This window comes from Mobula hypostoma, chromosome 18 (assembly GCF_963921235.1).
Source record: "Mobula hypostoma chromosome 18, sMobHyp1.1, whole genome shotgun sequence".
NCBI classification, from domain to species: Eukaryota; Metazoa; Chordata; class Chondrichthyes; order Myliobatiformes; family Myliobatidae; genus Mobula; species Mobula hypostoma.
The window spans coordinates 58,802,921-58,818,579 of record NC_086114.1 but is presented as its reverse complement, the minus strand read 5'-3'; the positions used below and the strand labels follow the sequence as shown (position 1 = coordinate 58,818,579).

Genomic DNA, 15,659 nt, shown 5'->3' with positions numbered 1-15,659 from the left:
GCTTTTTGATTTATTTTGGTGACGTTGGCTGAGGTCTACATCTCAGCCAAATTCTGAGAAGAAATAGTCCGTGAGCCAGTCGGGTTGGTCGGTACCATCTGAGGGGAATAATGCTCATAGTGATTTTTGGCAAGGTATACGTCTCTAGAGTTAGAAAATATGTGATAGCACTGCACCAGTGGTAGCTTTATTGCTTCAAATAAGTAATCACTTTTTGTATATATTCCATATTAACATCACCACAGCAGAAAATGTTACCCCACCACCCAAAAGGTAAAAAACCTCATTTGGAGAGATTTCTGGGGTCTTATCAATGTCATGATATTTTCCATATTGTTGTATCAAACCAAAACAAGCTTAAGCTTTTGTCATAGCATATAGAATTACAGTACAATAATTTAAACGTGGGGTTCCACACGGCCATAACCTAGGCCCCATTTGGTTGCAAAATGAATATACTTAATCAAAAATTGCTTTCCATACTTTGTTTTCCATACTTTCATAACCTATTAATAATCATAATAATTTTCCAAGTCTTCCACATCTTCATCTGAACTTTCCACACTTTCTGAGGTGGATGCCTGGTTCTCACAGTCTGCCAGTCTACACATGTCAGTACACCTGAGGCCATTTGCAACACACATACATCTTGGGAGTGAACAATGTTTTGGACAGTTACAGGGCAGTAGATCCAGGACGGCATCGGGTGCTGGCTGGCCTTCCATCCAGTGCACCACCAACTGTTCAGTTTCCTCTTCTCTCTCCATCTTCCATCCTCTGCCAACAGGGCTTGGCACTTGTGGGTCCTTCTCCAAAGATCTTCTCCATATATCAGTCTGGTAGTTGGCTCGCTGTGCATGTTTTGTTAAGCAGTCCTTGCATGGTGGGAGTTGATGACTTTCGATTCACCTTGACCTTGAGCTCATTGACCTTGGTGGTCGATGCTTTTGGGGCATACAGGAGACATGTAAGTGCCTCCAGTTTGTCCATCAGTTCTGGGGAGAGGTCCCATTCCTGACCCAACTCTAAGAATGTGTCCTGAGTTTCCCTGTTGCTGGTCAGAAGTTTCAGGGCACTTGTCTTCCCTTTGCCTGCAAAAGCCCTTACAGTGTCACATCCTGTATATGCGTGAAACCCGATGAGAGCCCTACAAACCTCTATGCCAACAGTGGCAGCAACCTTCCTGATGTCTACAAGCCTTGTACGGGTTCTAGTGCCACACTTCAGGAACAATGGGGCCTCAATCTCATCACAAAATGCTAAAGACATGATAAAGACATCTGTGTCTTCTGAGCAGATCACTACAGATTGGTATCCCTCTCTTGTGGCATGGGCAGCATGGAGAAGTAGGCGGCCATCTGCTTCTTCTTGTTGACACTGAAGAGCTGACACCTCCTCACTGTCTTGAGATGTGATTCTGTAACAATTGTCATTCACAGTTGCATATAGAATCTTCTCCTGTAGCTTTGCTCTGTACTCTGCCTTCCTCCATTCATGGACTATGAAGCTAATGAGACTATTTTTGTTACTGACTTTGGTCAGGAAGCTCCTCCACTGCCTCACCATCTGTGTGCCTGTGATACCTTGCAACTCATGACCAGTCTCTTCACCCCATAGAGATCTTTCACTATTCTTGATAGAGTTCTCCTTGTATGTGTCGAACACAACATCTGTTCTGCTACTCTGACTGCCTTCCCTCAGAGCCATACCCAGATTTGTTGTGGCAACATCTCTGAAAGTAACTTGGTCACCTTTCACTCTTTGGACCAAGTTCATTCCATCAACCACTGTAGCAGAGTTTCCTGGGAGTTGTTCTTCTACTGCTACATTTTTCTGCAAGGTTGTGGCTAAAGTAGCTTTATTTGTCTTTCTCAGTGATCCTTCTGGTGTGGACAGGGCCCAGGGCAATGGTCCAAGGGGATGAGAAAGGATATCCTCCATGCGTAGACTGCACCCTTGTGACATCACTATGATGTGTCCAAACAAAGACCTGTCTGCGGAACAGTCACAATGCGCTGGAGGAACTCAGCAGGTCAGTCAGCATCAGTTGAAAAGATTAGTCGACGATTCGGGCCGAAACCCTTTGTCAGGACTGAAGGAAGAACTTTGGGGTGGGTTTGAAGAATGCTGGTAGTTGAAGAAAACAGTAATTTGAAAGACAAAGGGGTGGGGGAGGGGAAGCAGGAAGGTGATTGGCAGGAGAATCAGGATGTGGTTGAAGAGTCAGAGAGAGGCAGAGATCACAGAGGGGGGGCAGTGGGAGAGGGTCTCACTGAACTCCCGTCGAAGAGAGGATTTAAACTTCTTCAGGGTAGGCACACCTTGAAGAGCCTTTGCAGCGGAGTAGCAAATCGTAAACACAAAATAATCTGCTTTCAAGATGATCGCCCTCCCATTTGATTTCATTTCTCTCTTCTTAAACTTATCACTGAATGTTTTCAGCTTGTTGGTTTTCATTGGGTCATGGAATTTCTTTGCTGGTGGGTCTTCCTCTAGTCTCTCATCCTTAAAGGTTGCATAGAATTGCTCACCAATCTCATATGCCTTCATCAGGTCGGAGGCAATGTCCTTAGGGTCTGCCTTTGCCGTAAAGATGCTAATGAGGTCCCGCTTCGTTGCAAATGGGTTGACCCATTCATGTATGAGGCTAACCACTGCTGAAACTGCTTCCTCATCTTTCTGGATTCTTGGCCGCTGTAGCTCTGCATGACAAAGCTCTGATTTGTTACCTTGCACCATCTCCCTTAACTGTCCCAGGAATGCACTGTGGTGCTCAGCTATTATGTAGTAACGCTTGATAGCTCCAGCATTCAGGCTGAACCGTGATGTGCCTCCAGGAGTCTGTGTGTCTTTGTTCACTGTGGCTTCAATAGCCTGGTCCACAGGGATCTGCCCAAAGGGGTTGTTACTTGACAGCTGCACTGAGAATTGGCCTGTCTTGAAGGCTTCATACACAGAAAGATTCTTCTCTGGGAAGTTCATCATCTGAGCGAAGTAAGGGGACAAGTACCTGGCATAATTCATCTTATCATAGGCAAAGCACCATGGGATCATGGTTCTTATAGCATGGAGGTGCAACGAGAGGTGCGCAGAAGCCCAAATACTATGGTCTCTACCACGTCAATGTATGATATCCAGAATGCGGATAGCTCTCCATTGCTGTGACGGAGGTGTTCCAGAAAGTCTGTCCACAGGGTTATCAGCTCAGCTAAGAGTGGACTTTGCAGCAGATTGTTCAGCTTCTGTTGGTTCAAGTCACTGGCCGTGTCGTTCACATGGTCTAAGAACGATTTGAAGAAGCTACCACCGCAGCAATGCTATCACATATTTTCTAGCACTAGGGGTGTATACCTTGCCAAAAATCACTATAAGAATTATTCCCCCCAGAGAGTACCGGTGGCCCAAGTGCGGGGTCCTGGCTCACAGAGTAAAACAGTGTTGTCATGATCGGAGAGGCAGAGAGGCAGCGTCTCTGGGAGTGTCAGCCTGGTTATGTATTCATATCGAGAGGGCCCGTCCTTCTAACACAACAGACTATTTCTTCATTGGACATAACTTTGAATTTTCAGTAGGACGTCCTGGTAAAATATTAAACAGATTATTATCATTTTGTACCGGTGCACTGTACTTTTTATCAGACAAGGAACAAAGGCCACTGTCTCTGAAGTACCTCGCAGCCTAGATGCGGCAGTTGCACTGAGTTCCGTTCTGTGCACCCATGTTTCTCGCCACTCCTGAAACAAAGTGACTCTTTAAAGAGGCAAAAGACCAAGGATCTGTCGACAGCACCATGCAGCATCAGTACCATATGACCCAGGGCCTGGTACTCCTTGTGGTCCATTTCACTGCCCTCAGCCTGGGCCAAAAGCCAGAAGGTAAGCCTCCCCTTCCTTTCCAGTCTTGATGCAGGGTCTCAGCCTGAGATATCAAGTGTTTATTCCCCTCTTTGGAAGCCGTTTGACTTGCTCAGTTCCTCCACTACTTTGTACGTGTTGCTCAACATTTCCAGCGCTTGCAGGATCGCATGTTTCTGGTGTGAAGCTCCACCTCGTAGGAGGGAGAAAGGGAGCGTGAGTGGGATAATCAGCATTCATGAGAGGAGATAGGGTGTGTAAAGTATCTCTATCACCACTCCTGAAGTGTTTGCTGAGATTAAAAAAGGATCAGTATTCACCAAAGGATCAGTAGCACGCACCAGACTGCAGCCAACACTCTCGAATAGACACAACCAAACAAAAGCAGGAGCAGACTGCCAGTCATTACAAACTGATCTGCCCCAGGCCGCAGCACTTCCCTGCGCCATATCTCCACGGCCCTCAGTTCTCCAACCTTCCAAACACTTATCTGCGTCCTGGTTAAGTCCCTGCAGTGACCCTGGCTCGACCACTTTCCGGAGTAGAGACTCGCCTTCCTCTGCGAGATGTACAGTACTTCCAACACATCCCAGTTTTAAGCAACTGTCCCCTTATCTTGTACCTATGTCCTCGCCGTTCCGTGTTTACCCAGCAACTGATACGTCCCAGCACCAACCCAGCCATGCTCCCGTGGGAGCCTGTTGGCTTGGGTGAGATCATCCCTCATTCCTCTAAACCCTAGAGCAGCGGTGGCAAACCTTTTACATTCCATGCATTAATTTTTTCACGCATGAGTTCAGATGCAATTTTTTCACACATATTTTTACAAGAATTGAATGGGGGTACAAGAGCTGTATGGCGCATCTGAACTCATGAATGAAAAAATTGACGCATGGAATGTAAAAAGTTGGCCACCCCTGCCCCAGAGAATACAGGTCTAATTAAGTTCATTAAGTTAAGTTCAAGTTTAATTAGCATTCAACCATACATGAATACTCATAAATACAGCCACATGAAACAGCGTTCCTCCGGGGGCCGAGGTGTAAACCACGTACCGACAGTCCGACGCAGTACAAGGCTCGTATCGCACGCATCAAATAGCAAGCAAACATGCAACCACACAAAAAATACAGAACTGTGCTCAAGTCTTAGGTACATATACATAGCTAGGGTGCCTCAGACTGTAGTAATTTTAAGTATTACATTATACTGCTACTGCAAAAAAAACAAATTTCATGATATATGTGAGTGATGATAAACCTGATTCTGATCTGGGTTTCCGTTGAGGACTGGGAGTGGGAAGGGAGCAGGGAGAAGGGAGTCATGGTTGGGAAAATGGGAAGGGAGAGGGAAGCAACAGAGAGACATTCTGTAATGATGAATAAACCAATTGTTTGGAATCAAATAACCTTGCCTGGCATCTCAGATCTGGGTGTGTCTGCACCTGCACCACTCCCCACCCCTCCCCTGGCTCTCCTTCTCTGCCACCTGTCCCACGCCCCTCCCACAGCACTCTCCTCCCCCTTCTCATCGTCCTTTGCTGCTGCCAGAGTTACAAACTCGCTGTTCCTCGTTGACAAAAACTCTTGGGAACCCTAGCTGTAAGACTTTAGCACAGTGCTGTATATATAGCCCAAGAGTCTGAGTGTCACATCTTGTACGTTGATGGTTTTCAGCATTAAGTAACTGCAGTTCTGAGCAGTCTATACACACACACACACACACACACACACACACACACACACACACACACGTACGTGCACTCCAGTTGTCATTCCACTGATCGAACACCAGAGGGCAGCACTGATGAGCAGGACCCCCCCCCCCACCAACCCAACATGGTTGCTGCTGTACATCGCCCTCTGGTGTTTCCTATCCTAAACTGCTGTAATAGGCAAGCCCCTGGCTTAAGGCCCAGTCCTCGCTACAACCGAGGCCACACAGTCACACAGTTCCCCCGCCATCTGTCTCTCCAAAAAACAAGGGAAGCAGACTTGCAGTGTTTTACATTATCAATGTCAAGCAGGGTATTGCAACTGAAAGAGAAACGTCCAAGACTGCACACTGACTCCGATATCTTCCATAAGCAGGCAGTAACACAGTCCACATCAAGTCCAGCTCCCCCACCAATGAGCAGCTCACTGAGGGGGTAGACTTGCAGAACCTAAAGTTGTTAATGTCCAACGTTGTCTTGCAGTCATAAAAAGGACATTTTAAAAAGACAAAAACACTTTTGGTTGACCCCCTAGAGACCGGAAGTTACCTGTGTCCATTTATTTCAGTTGTCTGTGACAGAACATTTTATGATGGAGGGCCTGGGGTTTCCGATCTTCCTTTTACTGGAAGGGAGGTTGGACAGATTAGACCGGTAGAGCTGATCTCTGATTGACTACATGGGACAGTGGTCCCCAGAGTGAACTAGTTCAGGCCCACTCCTGCTGCAGTGAGCACTGACATGGCCTGTTTAGGGAGCACGGAAAGGGGAGGAGATGCGGTGGAATACAGTGGCAGAGCAGTGACAGAGACAACTGAGACCGCAGAGCTTCACCAAAGTACAATAAGTCTCCGAATCACAGACGCGTGCCAAGCATCTCAGTCCGCCCCCTCATCCCAAAGCATAGCCCAACCTTACTGGTATTGTCCAGCATTATTTTGGGAATCCTCATCACCTCCCATAGAGGACCCAAATAGAGCTGGTGCAGAATCTGAGACACAGCTCAGATCCATGGAGATCGTAGGCCCATGGGTGAGAAGCAGAAACCTTTAAAACAAAAATTGCTTTATTTTAGAGTTTTTATTTATTTTAACGGAGTAATTTTTTCATCAGTTGGGTTGAGATGTTCTTCGATCTTGACAATTTAGTTGCAAACATTTCGTCACCATACGAGGAACATCATCAGTGCGATGTTAATTGTGATGTGTGCTCTGAAAGCTTGGCCTTTATATACTTATCAATCAGCTGAATGGCTGTCATTATGGAAGAAAGCTTTTGGATAAGACCACTGTGGATTACAAAATCCACTGCAGGGACGGCAGTAAATATTACATCGGCCAAACTGGGAGAAAACAATCCACAATAATCCATGAACATCAACTGGATGCAAAGTGGCATGATCAACTCTCCCTCATCTCTACCCGTGACCAACTCTCCCTAGTCTCTACCCGTGACCAACTCTCCCTCGTCTCTACCCGTGATCAACTCTCCCTCATCTCTACCCGTGACCAACTCTCCCTAGTCTCTACCCGTGACCAACTCTCCCTAGTCTCTACCCGTGATCAACTCTCCCTCATCTCTACTCGTGACCAACTCTCCCTAGTCTCTACCCGTGATCAACTCTCCCTAGTCTCTACCCGTGACCAACTCTCCCTAGTCTCTACCCGTGATCAACTCTCCCTCGTCTCTACCCGTGACCAACTCTCCCTCGTCTCTACCCGTGACCAACTCTCCCTCGTCTCTACCCGTGACCAACTCTCCCTCGTCTCTACCCGTGACCAACTCTCCCTCGTCTCTACCTGTGACCAACTCTCCCTCGTCTCTACCCGTGACCAACTCTCCCTAGTCTCTACCCGTGATCAACTCTCCCTAGTCTCTACCCGTGACCAACTCTCCCTCGTCTCTACCCGTGACCAACTCTCCCTCGTCTCTACCCGTGATCAACTCTCCCTCGTCTCTACCCGTGACCAACTCTCCCTCGTCTCTACCCGTGACCAACTCTCCCTCGTCTCTACCCGTGATCAACTCTCCCTAGTCTCTACCCGTGACCAACTCTCCCTAGTCTCTGCCCGTGACCAACTCTCCCTAGTCCCTGCCCGTGACCAACTCTCCCTCGTCTCTACCCGTGACCAACTCTCCCTAGTCTCTACCCGTGACCAGCTCTCCCTCGTCTCTACCCGTGATCAACTCTCCCTAGTCTCTGCCCGTGACCAACTCTCCCGTCTCCGCCCGTGACCAACTCTCCCTAGTCTCTACCCGTGAACAACTCTCCCTAGTCTCTGCCCGTGACCAACTCTCCCAAGTCTCTACCCGTGACCAACTCTCCCTGATCTCTACCCGTGACCAACTCTCCCTAGTCTCTACCCGTGACCAGCTCTCCCTCGTCTCTACCCGTGACCAACTCTCCCTAGTCTCTACCCGTGAACAACTCTCCCTAGTCTCTGCCCGTGACCAACTCTCCCAAGTCTCCGCCCGTGACCAACTCTCCCTGATCTCTACCCGTGACCAACTCTCCCTAGTCTCTACCCGTGACCAGCTCTCCCTCGTCTCTACCCGTGACCAACTCTCCCTAGTCCCTACCCGTGAACAACTCTCCCTAGTCTCTACACGTGACCAACTCTCCCTCGTCTCTACCCGTGACCAACTCTCCCTCGTCTCTACCCGTGACCAGCTCTCCCTAGTCTCTACCCGTGAAGATCGAGAGGGACACAAATTCAACAGTGAAAGTCATGGCGCAAGCAAACATGGAGAATTCCCAGAAGCATGGTTTTCCACGAGCAATTCTGTAAACATACATTGTACAGCTCGAAACTACTTTGAGCCAATGTGGGCAAAATCCCAGACCAGCATGGCTGACGTTTGCCACGCAACCATTCAGCGATGTGATTTCCTCCCTACGTCACAACTGAGTTTCTATAATGATGACCAATCGGCTGATTGATTAGTACATAAAGGCCAAGCATTCGGAGGACACACCACGATCAAAAAAGATCTAACGATGTCTCCTCACATGGTAACAAAACGTTTCCGAGTGAATTGCCAAGAACACAACCATCAGCCACCCGAGCTACACATTTTCTGAATTATTTCTAATTGTTTCATCATTTTACTTCACTTGATTCAAGCTCCTTAGTTTTAGGATGATGGAATGTTAGCCTCAGTCATCTTAAAAATAATAAGGTTGAAATAAATTAACGTAAAATGGGAGAGTTTCGACAGTAGGCAAAGCTCTTGGCCAGCTCCCAGATGCGTCCAGTCCCGACCTGTTGGTGGGGTAGGGTTGTCTCCAAACTCATATCCCTGAGGAAGGCTGCCTGTATCCGGTTCCAACCCCAAAACTAACTCGCCCACATCTCACCGTGCAAACACCCTCTCAGGGTAATAACTCATTCTCACCCATCAATACACGAAGTCAATGCCAAAGTAACCGGGTGTGGTCATTTACAGCAAAGTACATTTATATTCCTGTCTTAAATTAAAGAAACATTCCTGGACTTTACTAAAGAACCTTATCAAATAAAGCCAAGTTGAGGGCAGGGAACGTATGGAGGGAGATGGGTGTTATGGGGAGAGTCGGAGAGAAGTGGGAAGTTTCAGAAGGAGATCCAGACCACCAGCACTTGGCAGCTGAAGGCAGCTCTGAGTAATACACAAGCTCTCTGATGAGGAAGAGTGCAAAAGGTGTCGATCGATGGTAAGGTTGGGGAAGGTCACAGTGATAGGAAGAGAAGGAGCTGTAATAGAACGTTAAAATCCTTTAACGTTTATGATCATCAAACAAAGATTAGATTAAACTCCCAACCATCAGTGGAGAAACATCCAATAAAATGTGTTCAATTTGCTACAATTTATAGTTATTAAACCTTGTGATACAAAGTGCGTTTATAATATTTAACTGATACACTCATTGAAAGTTCTCAAGCTGCTTCAGATCTTATATCATTTTTGTATTGATTGACTTAAGACAGGATTATTTGGAATACAAAGAGTTCACCCTGGGCTTGTAAAATAAATATAGAAGATACTAGAAAAACTTAGGCAACATCTGTGGGGTGACAAACAGTTCTCATGTTTTTAAAATTCATTTCAGGATCCAGGCATCACAGTCGAGGGCAAAATTTAATTGCCCATCCCTAATTTCCCTTAAGAAAGTGGTGGTTGAAAGTGCTCCCACAGGACTGTTGAGGAGGTTTAGACAGTGGGATTGAAAGACCGGTATTGGTTGGTGTGTCACGCGGAGGGAACCCTACACTGGTGGTGCTCCCATCCGTGTACTACCCTTATCGTGCTTGGTGCTAGAGGTTGGATTAGCATGGCTGAGTTTGTAAATGCTACTCACAGTAGCCACTGGGAGCCATTGTAGGGGGAGAGAAGGGCTCGGGTGCCGGATGAGGTGCCAGACAAACGCTTTAACCCTGTCCTGGATGGTGTAAAATCTCTTGAAAACTATCGAGTCATTCAACACAGAAACAAGGCCTTTTGGCCCACAACATCTGTGCTGACCATCGCTCATCTGGATTTGGGTCTGTATCCTTCTGTTGGCATTGGAACTGGAATTGGTTTCCTAATGTCACACATCAGAAATACAGTGATCAGCTTATCTTGCATACTGTTCATACAGATCAAATCACTGCATAGTGCAAAAGTTCAAAATTCTAAGTATATTTATTATCAAAGTACGTATTGTATGTGTCACCATAGACACCCTAAGATAGACTTTCTTGTGGGCATACCAAAGAACTCCACGTAAGAATAATAGCCATAGTAGAATCAATGAAAGACCGCAGTAGATTGGGCGTGGTTTTAAGCATTCAGGCTTGGAGATGCCGGAAACGGCCATGAGTGAAAACGAAATGATTTCACTACTTCAACAAGTTAGGACCTATGAGAAATTTGAAAGTATCAACAATCATCTTGAATGTTACAATGAAAATGAAGATTTGGAGGGTGCAATCGTTGAAAGCATTGTATGAAGGCAGTCCATTTTTTGCAGTAGGTGTCTGCGCTGAATTTGTTCATTTACAGTCAAAAGAACATGATGCAGATGAGTTCCTCCAGTGATAACTATTAAGACCTAATACCCAGTTATATACCTAAGAACAATCGTGACCATGATTGCTCTTGGCAAATTTTTCTGCAGAGGTGGTTTCCCACTGCCTTCTGGGCAGTGTCTTTACAAGACAGGTGACCCCAGCCATTATGAAAACTCTTCAGAAATTGTCTGCCTGGCGTCAGTGGTCGCAGAACCAGGACTTGTGATAGGCACCAGCTGCTCATACGACCATCCACCACCTGCTCCCATGGCTTCATGTGACCCTGATTGGGGGGCTAATCAGGTGCTACATCTTGCCCAGGGGTGATCTTCAGGTGAGCGGAGGGAAGGAGCACCTTATGCCCCCTTTGGTAGCGATGTATCTCCTCCATACCACCTTGCCACACTAATAGTATTGGCAGAGTTCTGATTTGCCCTGTATTTCATTTAAATACATAATTTGTTACTCAGTTAAAAGGTAGTTTGTCATTTTTATACCTTTTTAATTATTTCCATCAAACTTTGGTTAATTGTGGCAGCCACTTAATTGGGCCAAAATGTACAGGTCCCAATGGGTCCCAATTAACCAGAATCCACCGAACTCTGGTTTTCTGGTTTTGCACAGAGCTGTGTGGCTTTGTATCATTTGACATTATATCTGTGAGGAAGTGGTTGCAGTTGATACCAAGTGTTATGGGCTGTAATACGCCTAGTTGGAAGATGCAATGACATTTCTTGAGCTCACCTCAGGCATTGTTGGAGCAAGGTAGGAGGTCAGGGGGAGTGGGATAGTGAATTAAAGTGGTGACTGCTATGGAAGGCTTTATAAGGCATTGGTCAGAAGCAGTTTTTGACCCCATATCCAAGAAAAGATTTTCATTGGAGAGGATCCAGAGGGGGTTCTTGAGAATGATCCTAGGAATGATAGGGTTAATATTTGAGGAGTGTTCGATGGGTCTGGGCCTGTACTGGCTGAAGTTTAGAAGAATGGGGGAGGATCTCATTGAAACCTATCGAATACTGAATGGCCTAGACAGAGTGGACATGGAGAGGATGCTTCGTATAGTTGGACCGGGGGTACAGTCTCAGAACTGAAGTATGACCGCTTAGAAGACACGAGGAGGCATTTCTTTAGCAAGAGGGTGGTGGCTCTGTGGAATTAATTGACACAGATGGCTGTGGAGTCCAGGTCATTGGGTATGTTTAAAGTGGAGGTTGATAGGTTCTTATATAGTAAGGATGTCAAAGATTACAAGGAGAAGGCAGGAGAATGGGGTTGAGAGGGATAATAAATCAGCCATGATGGAATGGCGGAGCAGACTCGATGGGCCGAATGGCCTTATGGAACAAAAAGCTCTGCAGGGTGGTGACCCAGCCTGCGTCTGGTTTCTCCGCACGGTGACTACTGAATGCAGCAGCTGTGGTGGACAAGGTGCAGGGGAATCTCCCTCTGATTCGACGGACTGCATGGCTCCTGGAAGGAGGGGAGGGAGAAGTGAAAGGTCGGGCACTGCATCTTCTGGGAAAGTGATGCGAGAAGAAACATGGAAAGTGGAGACAGAAGAACGGAACAAAGAATGGCGGGGAGGGGACACACCCTTTGGAATGGTGGAAGGGGACAGGGAGGTGTATCTATAGGAGAGGATATTGAAAGTTGAAAACTGCTTCCAGCTAATGTCGTTTTGTGGCTTGGGCAGGAACATGGATGGGAACGTTTAGAGGGATGTGGGCCAAAAGGATGTAGGCACCTTGGTTGGCCTGTTTGTCTGCTCCTTACGTCTCAGACTCTGGCTGTACTCAGTGGTATCCCAGTAAAGCATATATTACATTATAAGACACACAGAGAACTATTACTAAAAGTAAGGATTTAATTTTGTGGTCCTTGTAATGTAAAATTGTGCTATGGTTTTGAATGAGGAGACACTGTTGGTTGCTCTGGTGGGATTGGACACGATGGGCCGAAAGGCCTCTTTCTGAGCTGTAACCTTCCAATGATTTTATCCTTCTTCGGCACGGTGCCACACTGATCTCATGGTAGGAGAACAGAAGCACGAACAGGTTGTTGTGCACAGACTTAATCTGGACTATTAATGACCTATGACCAACCATGCATGACCATAAACAAGGCATAGCATGATGCCTGTGGTTAGAAATACGACAAGACCACCATAAAGCCCTTTGCTCTCCACGGAGCGTGGCCGTACCACTTCCCTGGCCTTTGGATCTCATCAACTACCCGAAAGAGCAGAAAGGTGCGTTCTGAACTAGAGAGAAAAATGCTCAAGTGACAACAACGGAATAGCTGAGAGAGGTTGAATGAAGAGTCCGAGAACATGGCAGCGTCACCAGGAAGGGGTTGTGAAGGAGGTAACTGGCACAGGAGTCTGACAACAAAGGAGAGGGAACTGGTCTTGAGTCTGGTTATCTGGGCTTTCAAGCTCCTTTATCTTACCACAGAAACTAAAAGAGAGAAAAGGGGAAATTTTGACAATACTGTTAATGATCTTGAAGCAACACCCCATGAAGGTGGACTATAGGGAAGGAGGTGTTGTGGCTATGATGGACTGGGCAATGTTTCCGGCTCTCTGCAGGTTCCGGTGGTCTAGAATAGAGCAGTTGCCATATCACCAACCCATTAAAGTCAAAGTAAATTTATTATCAAAGTATGTAGTTTTGATAATATTATTCCACCTTGAGATTCATTTATATTGCAGGAATTTACAGAAAAATAAAGAAATGTATTAGAATTAATGAAAACTATACACAAAGACTGACAGACAACCAATGTACAAAAGAAGTTAAACTCTGCAAAGAATTTAAAAATAAGTAAATAAATAATACCGAGAACACGATTTACAGAATCCTTGAAAACAAGTCTGTAGGTTGTGGAGTCAGTTCAGAGTTGAGGTGAGTGAAGTTATTCACACTGGTTCAGGAGCCTGATAGTTGAGGCTAATAACTGCTCCTGAACTTGGTGGTGTGGGACCCAAGGCTCCTTTACCTTCTGCTTGATGGTAGTATTGAGAAGAGAGGGGGTCCTTGATGATGGATGCAGCTTTATTGTGGCAGCACTGCGCTCAATGATATGCAGGACTTTGCCTGTGCTGCTTTGGGCTGTATCTACTTTTCGTAGACTTATCAATTCATGGACAAAGGTGTTTCCATACCAGGCTGTGATGCAATCAATCAGGATACTCTCCACTTTGCATCTGCAGAAGTTTGTCAAATTTTAGATGACATGCCAAATCTATGGCAACTTTTGAGTAAATAGAGACACCATCCTGCCTCCTTTGTGATGGCACTTACATGTTGGACCCAGGACAGATCCTTGGAGATGGCAATGCCAAGGAATTTAAAGCTACTGACCCTCTCCTCCTCCCATCCCCTAATGAGAACTGGCTCGAGCACCCATGTTCTCTTCCTCCTGTAGTCAATAATCAATCCTTTGGTTATGCTGACATTTTTTAGATTAGATTATGAGGACACACAGTCCTCTTTCATTGTCATTTAATAATGCATGCATTAAGAAATGATACAATGTTTCTCCAGAATGATATCACAGAAACACATGACAAACCGACTGAAAAACTGACAAAAACCACATAATTATAACATATAGTTATAACAGTGCAAAGTGTGACGAGAATACACATAAATTAAGATGTTTGCTGGCCTGGGCTAGCATCAGTGGCATCAGCAGTTGGTCTGCCACCTGTCCTCAGGGGAAGGAGAGATAAGGAACAATGAAGCAGCATCTGGAGATGTGTAATGAAGGGACGGGAGAGAGAGCTGTCTAGAGCGGCTCCCCCTTTGAACCCTGAACTGTTTGAAGTGATGGACAGGCGAAACCCCAGCAGGGGGATAAAAAGGGACAGGTTCGCTAAGGCAGGACACACACGACACCCGAGGTAACGAGACCCTGGAAGCGGTGCGCCTCTCACAAGTCGGTGGAAAGCTCTTGGACGGCTGATCGGGGGATCAGCCTCAAACGCACAGGGTGGAAAGGTACGATAAATGGGAACCCGGTGTGTGTCCGCCCTTGCTTGGGTGCCGGGTTCACTGCAGAGGATCGACTGCATCTGGAGGAGGGGTCACAGTCGGTGACCTCAGGTGACATCACAAAGGACCCGCCCGAAAGCTGCTTGTGAGCAATATCGCCGGTCTGTGAGTGGAAGCCGTTTCTGAATGATCAGTCGTTCTCGTTCTCTCTCTCCCTCCACCCCCCCACGTTGTCCATCGCCACGGCAACGATTACTGCGTCTAACCCGATAGTTAAATATGCTTTGCGCATTTGGTTTCAATTCAGAAAATTTTTTGATCTTAATCAATTCGGGTTAGCGATTCCTATTTTAGGTAACATATTTTTTCCTCCCTCTTTTACGGATCGCACTTTTCAAACTTGGAAGACTAAGGGTATTTTACGGTTTTTGGATTTATTTTTAGATGGTTCCCTTATGTCTTTTGAACAATTATCTAATAAATATAACTTATCAAGAATACATTTTTTTAGATATTTACAAGTTAGAAATTTCCTAAGTACTATACTTTCTTCCTTTCCAATGCTCCCTCCTATATATATTTTAGATTCAATAATTAACCTCAATCCATGTCAGAAAGGTGCATCGGCTATGATTTATAATATTATTATGAAACTTAGGAAAGCTCCATTTGATAAGATTAGGGTAGATTGGGAACAGGAATTGGGGCTTACCATTTCTGTGGATGACTGGGGGCAGATTTTACAATTAGTTAATACTTCCTCTATTTGTGCTAAACATTCCCTAATTCAATTTAAAGTGGTTCATAGAGCACATATGTCCAAAGATAAGTTAGCGCGTTTTTACTCGTATATTAATCCTTTCTGTGATAGATGTTCGGGGCAGATAGCCTCTTTAACTCATATGTTTTGGTCTTGCCCTACTTTGGAAACTTTTTGGAGAGATATTTTCAATATTATTTCTAAGGTATTAAATATAGATATCTCTCCTCACCCTACTACTGCTATCTTTGGACTACCTAAAATTTCTAGTAATCTTTCCCCTTCAGCCCGTAGAATGAT

The 15,659-nt window shown here is 45.8% G+C and overlaps 1 protein-coding gene across 1 annotated transcript in view; it reads left to right on the top strand.

Annotated features, from left to right (window-relative positions):
* Positions 1 to 3,636: 3,636 nt before the first annotated feature.
* Positions 3,637 to 15,659, top strand: part of si:dkeyp-73b11.8 (BPTI/Kunitz domain-containing protein) — a 40,325-nt gene continuing 28,302 nt past the window's right edge. The window contains exon 1 of the mRNA XM_063070963.1: positions 3,637 to 3,875. Within this exon, the coding sequence (XP_062927033.1) occupies positions 3,791 to 3,875 (85 nt within the window). The 5' untranslated portion in view covers positions 3,637 to 3,790. The remainder of the gene's footprint in view (positions 3,876 to 15,659) is intronic.